The sequence below is a fragment of the Chaetodon auriga genome, chromosome 9 (genome assembly GCF_051107435.1).
Source record: "Chaetodon auriga isolate fChaAug3 chromosome 9, fChaAug3.hap1, whole genome shotgun sequence".
NCBI lineage: Eukaryota > Metazoa > Chordata > Actinopteri > Chaetodontiformes > Chaetodontidae > Chaetodon > Chaetodon auriga.
In genome coordinates this window covers 17,967,478-17,986,773 of record NC_135082.1, presented here as the reverse complement: position 1 = coordinate 17,986,773, position 19,296 = coordinate 17,967,478, and the positions used below count along the sequence as shown (strand labels likewise).

At 44.1% G+C, this 19,296-nt stretch overlaps 2 protein-coding genes across 4 annotated transcripts in view; one reads left to right on the top strand and one right to left on the bottom strand.

Annotated features, from left to right (window-relative positions):
* The window catches only part of mrpl11 (mitochondrial ribosomal protein L11), a 40,057-nt gene that overhangs the window by 8,236 nt on the left and 12,525 nt on the right, over positions 1-19,296 (top strand). For 2 of the 3 annotated variants that reach the window (XM_076738448.1, XM_076738450.1), the window contains exon 2: positions 3,096-3,275. In XM_076738448.1, coding sequence (XP_076594563.1) covers positions 3,153-3,275 — 123 coding nt within the window. In that variant the 5' untranslated portion in view covers positions 3,096-3,152. Of the gene's footprint in view, positions 1-2,825; positions 2,980-3,095; positions 3,276-19,296 lie in introns of those variants that run through there. The other variant, XM_076738449.1, reaches the window with a different exon arrangement.
* tmem265 (transmembrane protein 265) lies at positions 10,400-17,013 on the bottom strand. Its single transcript, XM_076739707.1, has 2 exons — positions 16,296-17,013; positions 10,400-13,405 (listed from the first exon to the last, which is right to left on the bottom strand). The coding sequence occupies exon 2, from the start codon at positions 13,401-13,403 to the stop codon at positions 12,339-12,341; it is 1,065 nt and encodes a 354-aa protein (XP_076595822.1). The 5' UTR covers positions 13,404-13,405; positions 16,296-17,013; the 3' UTR covers positions 10,400-12,338.

The following is a 19,296-nucleotide window of genomic DNA, read 5'->3' as shown; positions in this document are numbered from 1 at the left end:
AGTGTAACAGAGGTTATCGAACCAGATTTCATTCTGTGTTGTTACGAGTACAAAGCCTGATCCCACTGAGAAATCAATTAGTATTCTTTTTTTCATTTCATCAGACTGCAGTAAAAAGATATGAAAGATACAAAGAGAAGAAGAAGAAGACATGATTTTCTCCAGGCTGATACAACGTCACTGTGGTTTTATATTGAGGACATTCTGGACTTTCAAACCAAACCAATCTTTCGGAGATCATTTATTCCACTTTTCAACAATGTCTTTTTATAGAAGATCGATATCTGTAACCTTGAATTGTAACCGAGTGAAAGATTTAGAGGGTTCCTTGATGTCGGCTATTGTTTGACTTGTCTCCTTAATGAAGACTAAAGAGAGCCTAATAGCCGAAACAGCAAACAGCAGTAGGCTTCACCGGTGCAATTAAACCCACATTTTTAATAGCAAACTGATTAATTTCTTTAATCAAACTCAGCTGTATCCTTGAGGTGCAGTCAGCTCTAATTATGCTGAAAGACAGCACAAAAGCTGCTGTTACTGGTCTGTGAAAGTCGTCAGAAATTTCAGACACATTATAATGACTAGGTGATAGAAATGTAATGAGTTTTTGCATGGGAAGTGTAACTTCAGATTACCTTTTCACAACGGTTTGTATGGAGCCGCACATTATCATGACTGGTGAGATTTTTCTCCTGCCTCTCTCCTGTGTGCTTGGTTTTATTGACATGTTTACCTCTGTCAAAGATGCATCCCATCCCAAGTAGTTTCTCTGACAGGCAGCAGGAGAGCTTGAAAATGTCCAGATTTCCAACTCCGATATGCCAAGAAACACAGTTTGGATTTAGAGTTTGGACTTGGGTCGTGACAGGCGATTTATTAACCAGCAATACTTGAGTTGATAACCAGACTTGATGCCAAATCATGTGGGAGGGCAATACATTTAACTCGAGATGTCAGTAATAGGAATGACACTGTTGGGTGCAACAGCAAATTGGAGAATTTGGAGAGCTCTCCAGCACTTGTGTAGGTTTTTGCTCTATTATAGCTCACCTCGCCTTCCTTTTACTGGGTGGTAATTTAAACGCTTGCTTTGTGGCATGTCATTTATCAAGCGTGTTTTAACAAAGTGCTTTTACGCTGCAAATCTACACGGCACAAACAAATTGCTCTTTCTGTGTACTCCTTGTTATCGGCGACACCATTGCCAGTAATTGCCGTAGGAATATAATATTTGGCCTAAAGAGCAGCTCAAAATTGTGTCTGTTCCTTTCAAATTACTGCGGCTTTGATTTGATTTTTCACAGCAAAACATTAACCGAGCTCTGATTGAGGCTTATTGTAGTGCCTTGAACCATGTTTCCTGCCTCTGCGCGGTTAATGCTGCCTTATTCCTTAAATCTAATGTAAATCCAGCCGCGTGAAACGTACTGTCAGTGCAGTTGTGATGCCTTATGTAGGTCAATTCTTCTTCAGCGCTAACTGCTTGGCCTTGTGATGAGTGATTTCATTTTGCGAGGGAACTGCGGTTTTATTATTCATACGCCAACAGAGATTGGAGTTGCGGTGCATTAAAGCATGACGCTGTCATTTCCCCACCCTCAGTACTGTTATTCCCTTTGCCCCAAATTGGAATTAAACCCAACATTTGATGCTGGCCCTAATTGTTTTTCTCTCACAGTCACCAAACTCAGTTAAGCCTCGTCTCTCTGGACGTACAGTATGTCATTTCACTGGTTGATATTTTTTTTTTTTTTGCATCCTCCCTCAAACTGCTGTTTTAGTTGTTTTTCTGCCACTTGCCTGTTAAGGATTCATGAGTCTCTCTGTCTTTGTTTGATAACAGGAGTGGGGTTTCTCACTTCAGATTTAATGCATACTGGTCTCTCCATTTTCTAACTGGCTCCAAAATTGATCTGAACTGCAACACGATTTTTCAACAATGAAGTGGCTGAACACATTAGGTGAGAAGCGTGAAATTGACCTCTGGAAAGTAGCAGTGTATGTGAGTTACATTGTAAAGACAGCTATTGAGGGAATTCAAACTATAAATGGATTCTATTCGTGACTCTTTCTGCAGAGTGGGCATCACCTTAATGCCCTTACAAATATTGCCTCATGGTGGTTGCACTTTAACGGCTGCTGGATAATCAGCAGCCCAGATAGAATCACAACTTTTCTTGGGAGCAGTTTCTCCCCGTTTGTTGCTCTAAAGCAGCATGAGGTCCCATATATCTTTTTGGTACTGTCTCTTCTGTTGATCTAATTGGATACCCTCTGTTGCCTACAATGAATCATTGCAGGACCTCTTCTCTCCCCTCAAGTGCTTATTTTTATTGAATGCAGGGTTCCCCTGAATCACAAGGCTCAACCTTAAAACTTGTATTTGTCCCTTGGCTCCAGTCATTGATCTTTTTTTTTTTTTTCTTCTTCTTCTTTTTTCTTTTTTACAGCTGTGTCAGTATCACTTTTATTCCAGCGGAGGATTATAGGCCTGCTTTTATGTGTTCTGCCTCCCCAGAGAAAGGCCAGCAGTTCAGGCCATTCTCCACACTCCACTAATTGACTCCTAATTTTGTAAATGCATTTTAAGGTGGAATGAAAAAGCCGACATGTCTTTGAGTTTATATAAGGGGATTTCACTTCCTGCCCCGTGTGTAAGAATTGTTGCGTATTCCTCCTCTGCCCTTGACACTTGACCTCTGCTGATGCAGAGGAAGCTGGTCGGCGCAGGGAGTTTCGTGTTGACACATCTAAAACAAAGATGAGGCTATGGAGGCGTTTTGGCATGCACACCATGACTTTCAGAGAGAAGTTTAAATCCTGCCAGTTCTCAGGATCTTCAGCATGGCGAGCATCTCACTCGGCTGCTGATCCACAGCGCAAACACCTCCAGGAAAGTGGCTCTCACTGAGCCGATCGAAGGCAAAGATTTTTTTAATTACTCGCCCGCTGCAGAATGGAAAGGCACGGGTTTTGCCTGTGGGTATCGGTATTGATTTGAGTGTATGACGTTTTAATAAGACCAGCGTGTAAATGATTTGTTGCACTTGTGTATTCTTGAAAGACTAATTTGTTTGTTTTTCTTGCGTTTTCAGTGGATGGATTCTCAGTTGACTTGAAGGCAGATTTAAGGATTTTCCAGACACACCAGGATGTCAAAGATCTCCAAGGCAGCCAAGGCTGTGAAGAAATTGGATACAAGCGGTGTAATCCGGGCCATAGTCAGGTCAGGACAAGCAGCCCCTGGACCTCCACTCGGCCCCATCCTGGGACAGGTAAAATAACTCACGATTCCTCTTCTTGTTCCATCTGGTCGCTCCGAGTAATCAGGAGTATTAACTTAATTGCAGGAGCGGGGCTTAATTTTATCAACTGACCTTCCGCACACATCTCTCATTAACCACGGGACAACCTGATCCTTCCCTATTTTCTCTTTGCCAATCAAATACTTGCCTCTGTCTCCTCAGTCACCCCATTGTACATCCCCACCACCACCTCCATCTCCTCCCACAGCCCTATTCATATTCCCATTCTTATTCTAGTCGCACAGCTCCATTGTGCAGGTGGGTGCCACACTCTGCCTCAGTCTGCAACTATTTTCTCACAGTTTCCAGGCCAAAGACACTAACGCCTCCATCCACAGCAGCTGTCCGTATACATTAGCCTCACTCTTTACACGGCAGTTGATGAAATGGGATTGAACCTGTGAAGGTTTCTTAAATTCTTGTGTACTTCTCTCTGCTTCGATTGCTCCGGAGAGACAGCTGAGGTTGTGTTGTTTTTTTTATTACCCAGGGATGCACCCCCTGAAACTTTTTCACCACCGATGCCAATTTCAGCTTGAAAAATTTATGTATTGGCTTGTACAATAATAAAATAAGTCAGCAGTCCTCAAACACTGAGCGATGAACAAAGAGGCTTCAGAGTGAGCAGGTAGAAAAAGCAGAGGCGGGATTAGTTTTCGCTGTAAATAAAATCATCCCTCTGGAACCTAAATGTCCCGTGCTGTTGTTCTGCTCATTAACCTTGTCTTTGTTTCTGATCACACAAGTGTATTGTTTTAAATATTCCTTGTAAAATTTATATGTTACGTTGCACCATAAAGGCACAATCTGCTGCTGCTTTAACGACCATTCAGCTGTTTAAAGTTTGATTGTCCTTTGTGAGATTGAATGAAAACCCAGCAGATCATCCTGCACATACAAATGAGATCTAGTTAGCCTCTTTAATGGACAGCGCTCATCAGCCTTGCATGCTGTTGCACACTTGAAAACCAGATCAATTCTCTGGGTTCATTCATCTCTGTGTCTTAATGGCGACGGTCGGAGAGGAGAATGGAAACCTGAACAAAACTGGCAGAAAAGAGCTGCACATGATTAATTATATGGGGGGAGAAGCGAATGTCAGAAAGGAGGTAAATGATTTGAAAATATCACATTTCTCTTGCCTGACGTCCACAGTAACCGTGCCATTACTTTATCGTTCTGCTCAAAATGATGCACTCTGCTGTCAGCAGCTGCACAACATAAACTATACTATCTGTTCATCACTGGAGACCTGGTCCCTGATGGACCGGGACTTAGATTTACTGCTCCGACATTGATCATTTTAAACACATTTCTCTGCTGTTTTCTTTGTCTGTGTTGCTCTACTCATCTACTTGATATCATTTTCATTTATTCTATTCACATATTTGGACTGCAGTTAACAAATATTTTTCTATAATGATTCATTTACTGATTATTTTCTTGATTAATCAATTAATTCTTAGAGTTTTGAAAAGGGCAAATAGTGAAAAATGTCCATCCAATTTCTCAGTGCTCACTGTGATGTCAGTGGTCTGACCAGTGGTCCAGAATCCATAAATATTCAGTTCACAATGAGATAAAACAGAGAAAAGCACAAATCATCACATTTGAGAAGCCGGAATCATCACATTTGGTGTTTTTTCTTAAAAAATAAACTGTTAATTGATCATCAGAACAGCTATCGGATCATTTGACTCATCATCCCTGTCCACTACTTTGTTACTGTCTAGTTTCAATCATTAAGCAATCCCTCCTCTCACACCCTCCAGCTCAACTCTTAGCTCAGTCCTTCTTTCCCTCCAAATGCTGACAAACTCAACTATCACCCAACTCTGCAGCTCTGCTCAGAGCATTTCAAAGTCTTCAGACTCATTGTTTTGTTTTTCACTCTCACTGCTCTCGCGGTGTTGTTTTCAGCCGCAGCAGGCAGCTGATTTCAGCAGAAAAGCTGTAATAAACTCACTGTACACTACCTGCTCAGCACTAAACCGCAGACACACACAGTTGGCGATTAACTGGTGAACATAGTGGAACAAAAACGGCTGAAAGGGGAGTGAATATTGGACTCGGATTCATCAGGTGGCCAGAAGCACGACTCCAAATTAATGATAATGTTGCTCCGTATCTGCAGGGTGCAGAAGCCGAGAACAGCCATGCTTGCAATAATTTGTTTTTTTTTAATGCTGTTATCTCCAGATCATAAGTTAATTATTTTGTTATCTCAAGATAGCAAAGCTTGTTTTCCCGTGATAACGGGTTAATTCATCTCGTTATCACAGGACAACAAAAGGCTGTTAACTCTTATTACTTATATTGTTCATCAGAGATCTGCAGTGCTGTGCCAGCGTGCTTAAATGGCATCTTGACAGCTGTAGCAACTGATTTAAGCTGAAAATGCCAAATCAATTAGTACCAATTATTGATGAACACATCAGACTGCACTTCAGTATTGCCTATTTATGTAAATAAAATTCAAACAGCCACCACTGTGGGCACTTTCTTTTCCAGTCCTCCTCTGCTAAGTCCAGTTCTTTTGTTTATAGCCCACTGGTCAGCAACATGACTGCTTTTCACCGCTGTGCATAAGCCTGTCCCTCACAATAATTAGCCATAATCTAAATACCCCCTTATCAAATCAGAAGGGAAAAACAAAAAATGGTAAAGATTTCCGAAAAGTCAAAATGATTTCCTTTGAAACTCTCACACCCACCCACAGCGCAGTGTGTGCATGTGATGATCCACTAAGAATTTTACTTGGTTGTTTCCTCTTGATAAATTATCTCAATATGTGGAGAAATCCGCCGTTTGTTTTCTCGAGATAATGAAACAAATTAACCCGTTATCGTGAGAAAACGAGCTTCGTTATCTCGCCAAGATAACGAAACAAATCACCGCCGTCCTCGCCGTCCGTAGCCGGGTGTGTACGCAGGCAACTGCTTAATAACAAGTTCACTTATCAACCTAAAAGGTGATAATGTGTCAGGTGTTGTGTTTATGCCTTGTTCTCACTGCTCCCAAGCGGAGGGAAAAAAATCAATTAACTGATTGTGTTGTATTAACGCAGTATTAACACAGGTTTAAAAATCCAGTTCTCATGAGCGGAGCAGCAGTCAGAGCCTCTTTCACTGACGTTTGACAGTGAGTTCACTTTTGAAGGAATTATGCAGCGAGTACAGTAATAATTCCCACAGTTGGGAAACATCCAGACATTTTTATCCAATAACAAAGAGGAGGATCTATGCTTTAATCTCATCCCATTTCCGCCTCTTTTATTCCTGCTCAAAAATACAGCAGCCAGGATTTTAACCGCTGCCAAGTGAAGAGACCGTAATAACCCAATTTTACCCTCTCTGCACTGTTTACCAGTTAGATGTATAATTGATTTAAACATTTTTACTGATCACATTTAAGGCTCAGCTAAATCTTCCTTCCTCTCGGCGACACTGGAGTTCTCTGAGCTGAGAATTAAGAAGCTCGCTCTGTCACTCAACTCTCGACTCTAAAGGTCACCGAGTTTCTCCGTTCGGCACATTCATCCAAAACTTGATTTTTTTTATTTTTCAGCTCGTTGCATAATTTTGCATAACAGAAAATACTGTACGGTGCAAAAACTGCAGAATTGCTTTTTTCTTGACAGAGGGCATATTTTTAATGACAGCTTCCCATAAGCATACATAAAAACTCCAAAACAGCAGTCATGAATTTTTTAACAGTCCTCAGAGTCGCACATCATATGAAAACCTGTCGCAGTGACGTGAGTGCTGATATGTCAGCATCAGTGGGCGCGTGTGGTATTTTTGGGTGTTCTTTCCCCCGAAAAACACGTTTTCCTTTCCTAAAGATGCTATGGTTGGGATCAATTTGAAGAATCTGAAATGTATGACGGCTCAAGATCGCGGTTTCTTTACCAACAGATACGCAGTGCGGTCTTTGTTTGGTCCATTTCACCTTTGAACGCTTGTTCCTCGCTGAGTCTGGTCCAGATATTCTGTTTCAGCCAGAGGCGTGTTAAATAATGGATGAATGAATCCACTGAAATTATTTTGTGTGTGATTAGTTTTGATTGGAGTCTTGCACTCAGCTTCATGTTTGTGTTGTTTGAAACTGCTTTCTTGTATTTTTTTCCCTTTTAACCTCCACATTTCAGTTTTTTTCCCTTGTTTTTGATTTCATGAACTCAGCTAAGAAGTAGGTGCAATATATGAGAGGTTCATTTGGAAAAACAGACGTCCGGTTTGATTTACTTTCCTAAAACGTGTTTTTTCTTTATTGTGCTCTCCAGTTAATGTCAGTCAAACTTGTGCTGGTTTATTCATTTTAAGAAAAAGTAATCTGTTTTTGCAAATGAGCTCATCATATTATCAACTGATTTTTTTTTTAAATTAATTAATCATTTAGACTGAAAACAGTGATAAATAGCCACGTACAATGTGACATATTCAAAATGCACTTTCTGATCAAGGTACTTGTATGTGCACTACAGTACTTTTTTCTCCACCACATTTATTTGGAACAAAGTATTTCTACACTGCAGTAGTATTTCTTCCACCCCTGATTTGAATCTTTTCATCAGTTCAGTTCAAGGATTCGTAGTCAATGACTGTGCACTTAATTCTAAGAGCTATGAGGCCACATCACTGTTCAAATGCACTTCAGTATGTACAACAGTAAGTGAACGCATCACCATTCATACAACCAAGTTCAGCACTGATTATTCTGCCTGTCTTCAGTTCAGCAGGACGGTCCGTCTGTTGCTAATTCAAGCTGTTACGTTCAGTTCAGACAATCAAACCCATACGAGCATCGTACGTAAGGTTAATAATATACAGTTATCGGATTATGATTATTTCTGTGCTTTTCGTCGTCTTTTAACAGGCTTTTAACGAGGAATTAACATACTGTGAATCCCAGCTGAGCTGACAGCGCTGCTCTCAGTCACCAGTAAGTGGAGCTCCACTGCTAGAAGCTTCTTATTCACTCAGTGACAGCGTTGATTCAGTACAGTCAGTTCAGTTTAAAGATTCGTTGTTAAAGATTAGTTCGTCCGTAGCAGCAAATCCTCGTGTTTTAGAAGCCAGAAACTTTTGACAATTAAGCCATAATCAAATTAGTTCAGCGTTTCATTTTCTGTCCGTCAGCTAACTGAGGAATGGACTAAAAGTTTCAATCCAAGTTCTTTCATTTTGTTGGAGCATCACGTAAATTGACCAGTTCTTATCTCCTGTTTTAGCCTGATGCCGCTCCGACATCTGAGACCAATATTAGTATGCGTTCGTCTCCGGTATTGCATTGCATATCATAAGAGTCTCCGAGTCTTTTGCATCATTTCTTTCTCACAGAATATACTTTGAAGTTCTCTCCAAAAGCTGATGGTGTGTGCTATGATAAATGATTTAGACATCTGTCTGTTAAATGTGGCTCTTTCTGCCAGACAAGGTGGGTGTAAGCTCGAAGGCATACTGTAGCTGTCACTGCGTCAGGGGTAATGAGGTGAGATGGGTTGTAACCAAGTGCTCAACCGAGCAAAACAAAGCCATATGTTTGTCTAAAGGTGCCTCCGTTTGGGCTGCTTGGGATGTCGCTGTTGTCTGTGCGGCGTGTTGTGTGCGTGCGTGCGTCTCTCCCGGCGCCCGTGCTCCATCAAGCTCACACTCTGTGTAGCAAACGGTAAATAAATGGCAGTCGGCAGCCGCTCTGCTTTAGGCAGTGGCCCCGGCCCTTTAATCTTAGCCAGCCTCTCCTCCTCGGTTTTTTTCCCTCATCTCTGACTAACCACCCTTGACAGGGGAAGTGCAGATAGGTAGGCTGCCTGTCGGCTGCGGGGCAAATTTAAACAAACGAGAGAAATAAAGGAAGGAATGGGAGACAAAAAAGGGAAACTGACAGCTTTGGTACAGGAGAATAATTATAGGCTAGAATGAAATTAGCACAGGCGAATAGAGGGGAAGAATAGAGAGCGGTGGAGAGAGCGGTAAAAAGAAGAAAGAAAATAGGAGAGCGGCTTGTGCACTTTTCTTCAGGAGCAGGTTATGAGAGTCGGCGGGAGCTGAGGGAAAATGCTGAGCATTGTATGTAGAGCTTAACAGGTGTAACAAATTCTAGGAGGTAGTCATTTGCAGAGGCTGCTGCCTATGCAGTCACTGCTTTTAGTGTAATAGAAATATGAGAAGTTGCCCAACAGGGAGTGCATCCAGAATGCGTGTGTTTGAAATGTAGAGTGAGCAGGGAGAAGGAGATGAAAGAAAGAAGGTAGGTGAGAGTTGGATGCTGTCTACTACACTGGTTACCCCTCTGTGGTTTTTCCTTAAAAGTCTCTCTGAACCGGAGAGAAATTCCCCACTGAAACTTTAACTGGATTTCTTTCTGTGGCTGAGTGTGCATTAGTCTTCATACATCCTGTGACTATAGCCTGTAAATCAAGCATAAAGCAGTGAGAATAAGCGTTTGCATTTTGACAAATAGCCTCAATTTCAATTAATAGGACCATTAAAGCTCAGAGGAGAGGCCGATGCATGCACTCACAGCCGCTGCGAGCAAAAAAAGAGCCCGTTCACTGTGGAAAAACATCGCACACACTTACTACAACTCCTGACATGCACACCCCATCACATCAAGACCTCTCGCTCTCTTTCAGCATTAAAGCCAGACAACAAGACAGCACACTCAAGGATTACTGCGAGAGGATCCGGACTGATGGGGCCGCTGGCATAATTGTGATAAATGACGGCCTTTTGTCAGGGTGCCACTCCATGAAGCAAAGAGCAGGCTTTTTCTAGCTTAAATATGTGTGTGTGTGTGTGTGTGTGTGTGTGTGTGTGTGTGTGTGTGTGTGTGTGTCGGGGGGGCATCCGTTCACCTCAGCAGTTCCAGCATGAGCGAAACATAAAAACACGCAATTTTCGGTGACTGCAAATCGGGCGTTGATTGACTTTTATATAATAGCAGTTTTGAAAGTGTGAGGCAGCTATTTGTCCCAAAGGCCTCTTGGCCTTGAATAATTTGGACTGACTCCTGCTGTTTTTCCCCCTATGTGTGGGTGACAGGCTGCCAATAACGCTCCTACATAATAGCCAATGAACTGTCAACACTAGGCGAGTATGAAACACTTTATTAGTTTGCACTCTGTCCTGGAGGTGTAGCTGACAACAGCTGTGGAATAACTTCACAGTATACACACGGTAATATGACCAAGTCCCACATGGTGCACATAATGTGCACGCCTCATGACGACTCAGAGGCTCGTGGTCCGATGAGGAAACAAGGCACTTATCTGTACTGTACATCCTCTACACCTGCTGCTCTGACCCACAATCCCATGATGCCCAAATACAGCATCCACACCTTAATAAATCAGTGAATGACTGGCTCCATCCATAATTCAAATGGAATTAAAAAGTTTAACTCTTTCCTCTCAAGTGAAAAGGGGGATTTGAGGGTTGGACAGGCAGCGAGACAGTTTTTTCTCCTCACTTTTGAAAATGACTAAGACTTCTGAAACATGTACAAACGACAGCAAAACATGAATTTTGAATGTGTTCTGAAACTGTAAAGGGATTACTTACATTGGCATTCTGTCTTTGTAAACAATGTACTAAAATAGACCCTTACTGTGGTTTGAGTTGCAACAGGATTAAGATGATGCAAAATGCTTATTGCCCATCTTTAAGCCGTCCCATTGAAAGAGTTTATTTATGGAAACGGCGTCTTTCATAAATATTTTCAATCTGGAGTTATGCACATTTTGTTGTGCTAAAATCGTTACCGGATGTTTTTAACATCAACAACAGTATGCATTTCTAAAATCATCTCGAGCTGATGTTCAAATTCTGCATTTAAATCAAGTAAAAGACAAAAAAGCACAGCTTGGCAGGGATGGCCGGGCATGAGGCCCATGAGTCTGCAGGTTTTCACTCCAACCAAACACCAGTGAGTGATTTCACTGATTAATATTTCCTGCCAGGCAACTAATAAGTAATAACAGCTGGTGTTTCCCTTTTGGTTTGAATGAAAGTCTGGCACCACAACCCTTTGTTGGGATCCTCCAAGGGGTCGCAATAATAAATATGGAAGGTCATGTCGTAAAAATATATTTGATATATGAGGAGAACATCCACTGCACATATTATGTTTATTGTGGTTTTCTGACTCTCCTCTAACCGTTTTTTATTGTGAAAAGGGGATAGCTTTACCCCTTACGGCCTCTGAAACCTATTGAAATAAGAAAAATCTAAGAAGGGAGCGTCTCTTGAGATTGTGAATAGACTTTGATTTTAAGGGCCACAAGCCAAAAAGGTTTGGATTCACTGGGTTATACTCTACATTGAAATATTTGAGCACTGTGTAGAGTGTGAGTTTTACTGGTAGATGGCTTTTGAATCATGTCTCTGTGGTACTGATGGTAAAAATAATTCATCCCTCCCTTGTATTAAACTTTTCTCTGTGAAGGTTCCCCGTAAAGTGACAGAAAATGTACGCTAAAGGTCACTGCAGGTCTGTATTTTGGCATCCGATGGGAGAAGAGTGTTGACCTAATTTTTCCCCACAAACCACATTAACTGAACAAATATTTAAAAAAATAAGCAAATCACAGATGATTGTTCCTCAGCTCCAAACAGATACTGCATATTAATCAGAATTTAAACTGTTAGGAAGAAAACCTCAAACTGCGACTTCCAGGTGTCGACACATCTGTGGCATTGTGCCCAGATTAAAGAGGGGAGAAAACACTACTAGACTTCAACATACATTTCTGGAATATTCTTTACAGTCTGATAGATGTGATCACAGTGTTCGATTTAAAAATACACTCCCACAAATCACAGTAATGCATTTTGAGTTATTCTTAGCACAACAAAATGTGCTGAAAGCCCAGCTTGCCAAATGCATTTCCACAGTTTTGCATTGCATCCATCGCTGTTGTACTGAAATTCAACACGAGTTATCTGTTTGGACTTGATACCGACTTGGCTGGTCCGACTTTTGGATGTGGGTACATGCTTTTGTGCATGCGTGCATGTTCAGAGTGACTCTCTAGAGTTCATGGGAGATGAAAGAGGGTCCTAAGGGCGTCTCTGTGGGCTCCAGGCTGACGTGGGAGAGAGTGTGGCTTTGAGAGCGAGACAGTGTGTGATAATGAGAGTGAGGGGCTTTCCCCTGGGCCTGGCCCTCTCCCTGCCCTGAACTCTGGCTTGGCAAGGTTGAGTCTCCTGGTTCTGCTCCAGCCACAGTCCCAGCCCCCGCAGCATCGCGCTCCTGCTTGTGTCTCTCCCATGCTGAGCTCAGCTTCACGGCCAGAGCCAGCAGGTTCTTCCCCAGGAACACGGTGGACACACGAGAGTCCCTGTACCACAGCATGCCTGTGCCCCTCAGCGCCAGGGTGAATATGTTGATAGTGACCAAGCTGAGCCAAGGGTACAAAGCCTCCTTACGGGGCCCCCTCTGTCCCGGCAGGCTGGTGGCCCCCAGCTCTGTGAGGGCCACGCATGGCAGCAGCAGCAGGAGGGCGTAGCAGTAAAAGAAGACCAGGCCCTCGGCCCAGATGGGCAGCCTCTGCTCAACGACCCCTCCAGTCCCTGCTGCAGACCCTCCTTGGGCCTCCCACAGCCCGGCCTGCAGGTCCAGCACATCCAGGAGGTCCACTACCACCCACAGGAGCCGGCCCCGCACCTCCTGCTTCCTGCGCTGCGGCGTCATGTGGTCAGCTCCCGTCAGGATCAGGAACAGGGAGGGCAGGCAGATGGACAGCAGGAGCGTCAGGGTTTTCCTGGCCAGCGGGTCGGGCGGCCGGCGCTCCTGCCTGTAGTTATGGCAGACGAAGAAGAGCTTGAGCTGGAGCAGGGACAGGAACAGGAACCAGAGGGCATTGGCAAATCCACGACGCGGCGACCGGGCCTCTGAGACCACACCGGCCGACACGAAGCGCAGCGCGAGCAGGAAGCCCACGTCACCGAGCAACACTGCCGCGTACTGCCACACACTTGGTCCGGGAAGACCACGAGCCCCCAGCATGCTCTGCTCCAGCAGGTAGAGGTCCACCACTGCCATCGTGCTCACCGTGACCAGGGTTGATACGCACACCTGGGGCGTGGGCACCATGCCTGAAAGAGACATGCACATAAGCACAGTGGTAAATCTGTTACATCGACAGAATTCAAAGTCCGCTCACATCGCATTACACGCCGCCATCTGTTCTCGGCGAAACTGACAAGTCTGCAGGATAAGACCATGTTTGTTTTTTTTCCTGCATTAATTCAGACCAAATGTAAAATATTTTTGTGCTTGTTGCTATGGTTTAAGACATTGGCTGCCTAGTAAGCAGTGAGTGCCCTTCATCTTTGGCCAGAGCAGCATCTACCCTGGCTGCTCAAGCTGAGAAGCCTGTTAGATTGTGTCCTTTTTTTCCTCTGTGGCTCGTTGAATTAAACAGTCTTCATTTTTCATAAAGGTCTTAACATTGCTTCTTTTTGATTCTGAGATTTTCCCCAAGTTCTGTTTGTTGTTGTTGTTTCTGTTCTTTTTTTTTTTTTTTTTTTGTACTCATCTTATTCATTATTAATTAATTGCATTCAGACGCAGCTAGGTGCCCTGTCAAAGCCTTTTCTTTGCCTCTATAGTCTGCCATGTTTATTCTCACACTGTGCTGCAGTCTTTAATCATCGCAAATTCCCCTCTCATTTCAGATGAATATTGATAACTTGCTATTTGTTTAGAGATGGGTTTGACTCATGTCTTTGTGTACACACTGTGTACGTCTGGGTGAGAGCATGCAGGCAATGCTAATTTGGCTGAATATGAAGGGGGTTTTTTTTTGTGTGTTGCAGCTCATACCTCAGCCGCAGACAGTATAAACCTCAGTATTGACATGGCGTGAGAAATGATCATTGACTTTATAGCGTAATCGAACCAACGTCTCTTTATCGTGTTTAGCTGTAAAGCGCAGCACAGACCAGTGGACTGCCTGTTATCTGCTCAGCACCAGTCGGAGGGTGTCAACCCCTCAACTGGATCGATGAGATTATAATATAAAATCATTACCGGCTCAGATGTGTTGTAATGGCAACAGTTGAGCGGGATCGAGCGAAAGATTGTCAGCGTGATTGCGGCCTCTGAGAAAAGTCTGCCAGTGTAAAGTGTGAATTGATATCTTTCCAATGGAAGACGCATCACTTCCCTCACTGTAAGACTAACAGGAGCTCTGCCATCTCCTCAGTGCTGTTTGAATCATTGAAAAGGGCTGAGGAACTCCACTGGGTGAAAAAAAGGGGTTTTAAGATTGTGTATGCGTGTGTGGAGAAGCAGAATGAGCATATGACTGCAAGTGAAAGATTAATAGGCCTCTTGGCTGTCTACATGCCTAATAAAGTGTTACTGCATGATGGTAATAGTTCATAAATAAGCTCAGGGGGAGAAGGGGTGAAAATGATGAAGAGGAAAAGACTCAAATACAGATACAAAGTGACTTCCACCCACTTATATGAAGACATGCATTTCGTGTGCCAGCTTGGCCTGGATGAATCCAAATGTATTCATCACCGAGGGTATTGAAATATCGCAGACATTAGGGTTTGTTCTGCAACAGATGAATCAAAGAGATGAGGAAAGGAACGATCTCGGCTGATTAATCCGCTGGGAGGCATGGTGGGAGGACGGGCATGGATCATGCCAGCATTCGTAATATCTGATTGTCTATGAAGCCTTTTGTCTCAGCGCTGCAACTTGATTATCATTCCCCGAAAAATTGAATGAATTTCACCAAGCCACAGATTGAGAGGATATTGGAATTTAAATTTGGTTTTTCTTTCTCTGGGAACAAACCGGAGGGGGGGGGGGAGGGTGGAGAAGTTTACAGCCACTGTTGCAGCTGGCTTTTCCTCGAGGTCGTGCCTCTTAAGTTATTCCACCTGCGCCTTAAATTTCACCCTGGAAATCTCCCTGTCAGCCCGTGTTTGTGTTTTGAGTCTCTGTCAACGCTGTGTAATTTATTCTGTCCTGAGTGAGGGACCGGGATGACAGCCCGTGTGTCCACTCAGCTCATCAATAATGGCCAAATTCATCATTCCCCTGTCTGGGAAGTGGCACTGCTGTTGACAAGGTGAGGTAACCTATTTCGCTGTAAGCATGAGTAATGGCATGTAATAGTTCAGGTGAAAGATGAGTTCATTTTCTTTTCTTTTTTTTCCAGCTGTGAACGCTTGTTCTGCCCTGCTCTGAAAATCCTTTTTTTTTTCTGCTTCTTGTCTTAAAGCTTATCATGTGTGACACTAGTGGACAGGGCTCTCCCTCCACCTGCGCTAGTGTCTAAGTAATCATCCCCAAAAGGCTCCTTGCAACACACACCCACAGAGACTGACAGAGATAAAGCAAGGGGTGGGGTTTGCCACTTGCACTTGTTTTCTATTAATATTGGGTGATTTCCAGGTGGACAGAAATCCATGTAGGGCAAAAAGATTAATCTGTCTACACGCACAGTTTATTTCCATAAACACGCCTCTTAGAGCTCCAAATTACATCAAAGACGAGAAACCCCCACAAGTTATCACAGGTGCCATTGGAGCAACAAGGGCATCAGGACAACATCTCTGCCAGTATGTGCAAATGATTAATTAATAGAGGGCCAGGCAGCGTGCAATCCCTGATAATGCACTGCTGAATAAATCCCCTCCCCAGACTTAAAGCCACATGACTGAAACATCTGTTGATTTGTTAGGTAGCAGCCAAAGTGTTGCCCCAGAATCTTGTTTTTATTTGTTTGTTGTTTTATTTGACAGAGTTATCACGCTTATTTTTATTTTTTTTTCTTGAAAATCCGTGGTTAGCATGTTGTGCCCCAGCATGCAGTGCTGTGGTGCGACGTCTTGCATCCTCTGGCAATTTAACAACCTCTATTAAACCGCTTCTCTGCAACACCTGTTTCATAACTGCCCTATTAACAGCAGGTACTGTGGGCTTATCCGTGCATGGCTGGTAGTAAAGTGAAGCTTTAGTTACCCAAACCATTCGTCTTGCACTTGGGCTCGATGCTCCTGGCTTGATTTACAGCAAGTAAAGCCGCTTTTCCCCCACCAAGTAGAAGCGCTGTCGGTGACCAATAAAGTCTCTTTTATTGTCGTTGATGAGCCGGGCGCGGTGATAAAGTCCTACAGTCCGGCTCTTTGTACACAGTCAGGCTCCGGGAGATGGCTCATCTCGAGGCTGCAAGAGGGGAAAGTCATCGCCACAGCCACACCAAGCAAACCCGAGTTTGCGGGAACAAGAGGGAGAAAAAAAAATCGGCTCACACTTAATCAAGATTTCCTCCCGCCGTGCAGATCTGGCGTGGCCGATATCTCCGATGGCTCCGCGCTTTATTGCAGAGGCTCGATCTGGTTCTGAAGCTGGATCTGTCACCTCCCGCAGTGTCTGCTTCTGCTGCTGTCGGGTTTATCTTTTGACACAGCAGCGGGGGCAGAGAGCCGTGCAGGGGGCTGCTGCTGCTGCTGTTGCTGCTGCTGCTGCTGCTGCTCCTCAGTCGGGCTCCGGCTGTGCGGAGCGGCCGGGGAAGTCGGTCAGAAGTGGAGCGGCAGCATCAGCGGCGACGCGGAATCGTTAAAGTGGGGACCGCAGACCGATCCAGCAGAGAAAGATGGCTCGTGTGAGAGGAGGCAGAGCCGTGCAGCACGGAGACGAGGACGAGGGAGAAACTCACTCACGCTGTCCGAGTTTGGTTGTGCTGTTAATTTGTAAGCATGTTACGTGCTCCAGTCCAGACCTCCCACCCTCCTCAGTTTTCTCCTCCTCTCCTCAGCCATCAGCTGTGGAAGTTAAGCTGGAAGATGCTATGAATACTTGAAAGCACCCAGTTACAGTATACTCATTGGTTATGGTAATCATGATGATGCCACTCGCAGAAGATTAGTTGTATTGTTCGGGAGCAGGCTGATACCTTATTTACCCTTCCTCGCTTCAAATGAGAGCGGAGGAAGTGGAGCGAAAGATGCTTGTAGCCTGTAGACACATTTAGAGCTCAGAAGGCAGATGTTACAACTTTAATTAGTCCTCCCTCTGTCTGCTTACTGTCTTAGCCACACAAGGAAATCATCCCTCTGTTGTAGATTAACTCATTACAGCCGGCTTATTGCATACTTAAACAGAGGGATTGGGAATTTCTGAAGCAGATCTGGCCCAAAATGAATTTTTGCAAACCGTTTTGAAAGACGGCTGCTTTCCTTGTTCAAGAATTTAATTTTGGTTCCTTTGTCAGCCGCCGAGGCAATTATTATTTTTTCTTAGGGAGTTTCCTTGCATCACCTTGCTTTCAAGGTACTGCTCCTTCAAGTGCATCTGTAGGTATTCCAATCTGCACCTTTAGCAAAGGCTCAAGTCCTCAACTCCCTCGTTTCTGTGGCTCTGAGTGTGCCGGGTTCATTTTAGAGTGAGAGGTTTAATCAGACTGGTGAGAAAGGGGATGGAGAGTCATCTTTCTTGTCAGATTCAGCTCTGCGCTCTGCTGGCTTCTAAGAGAAGAGAGATTTTCCATTTTCCTCACTTCAGCGTGGGATTTTTTTTTTCTCCTCCTTCTTCTTCTTCTTCTTCTTCACCCCTCTTCTTCTTTCTGTCACCCATCTCCTCTTGTTTATTCTATTCTCTCCTGCATCCTGCTGCTGTGCTCCTGTTTTCTTTCTTTTTGTTCCCTGTGGGTGTGGTTGAAGGTCATTGTGAACACTGGCTCACTTTCAGAGAGAAGAGAGAGAAGGAGGAGGGGGGGGGAGGCAGGAAAAAGGACAGGACAGAACAGTGAGAATAGCAGAGGAGGGCGAGGGGCAGCCAGGCGGACAGGCTGCCCACAGTACTGTGCAGTCATCACTTTTTGCCTCAGACATGATTGGGGAAGTTTGGAAGGACACATGGGGTTACAGACTGTCCAAGAATGCTAAAGGCGTCAACAGTGAACAATGCTCCACATTAGCCGTGAGGCTGACCTCCACGCGCATGGCGAACACCCTGTTTGCCATGTGGCCTTAATCCCTTCACCTCCCTCCTCTTGGCTCTTACTCTCAGTGTCATCTCAGAGTATGATTTAGACTCATGATGGCCAGCCACAAGAAAAGGATCAAAATTCATAACCAGAGATGTCTTTTTGTCTTCTCCCTCATCAAAACCCGACGCCTACGTTACCCACAATTCAACTCACCGGCAGTTTGAGCTGAGATTTATGCTAGTGCGTGCTAATGTAGCCTCGAGCATTAGCCTCAAGTTGAGATAAGGCGCAGGCTTCGGATTTTCTTTATTTTCAAACTTGTCTGCAGCCCCAAGCGACACTTACTCAAGTGACATCACTCGAGTCAGTTTATCAGGCTGCACAGTTCCCTCTGAAACCACAAAAGGCTTCGTACAGCTTTTTTTCCACACATGCACTAGTTCTCCCCAAGAGCCATAAAGACTTTTTTATGTAAAATTGGTGCAGTTCGTCTTTAAAAAACAACATTTTTGTGGTGTACAAAATTCACTATTATCTCTCTGAATACTCCACAAACACAACACACGCTTTGTTACAACATTGCTATCAGTTGTTGTTGCAGTCAGACTTTATTCCAGCTCCTGACTCTCTTTCCTTTGTGTGTCTCTCCTCCACTTGTCAGCGTGTCATGTGATTGTTCAGTCATCTCCAGCGTGGAGCCTCAGCTGCCTGCAGTTCAGGCTCCTGCGTTTCTGCTGCAGCCTCCACACGTGATTAATCATGTGAAGTGGCAAAAAGCACAACACTGTCAAGACTGTGAGGGAGACCTAATGGAGTCGAAAATGGGATGTTTTGTCGTGATGCAATCCATTTTGTTCCACCTTCGCCCGCTCGCTTGCTTTCTTGCTTTCACCATGCCCTCAAACAGCAAATTCCTCTTCTGGTGCCAGGTACCAAAAGTGGAGCTGTATCTATTTTAAGCAAAGATCCAGACAGCAACAACACTGCTGTGAAGTGAAGTTTTGGCTTGTTTTGGCTGTTATAACGATGAGT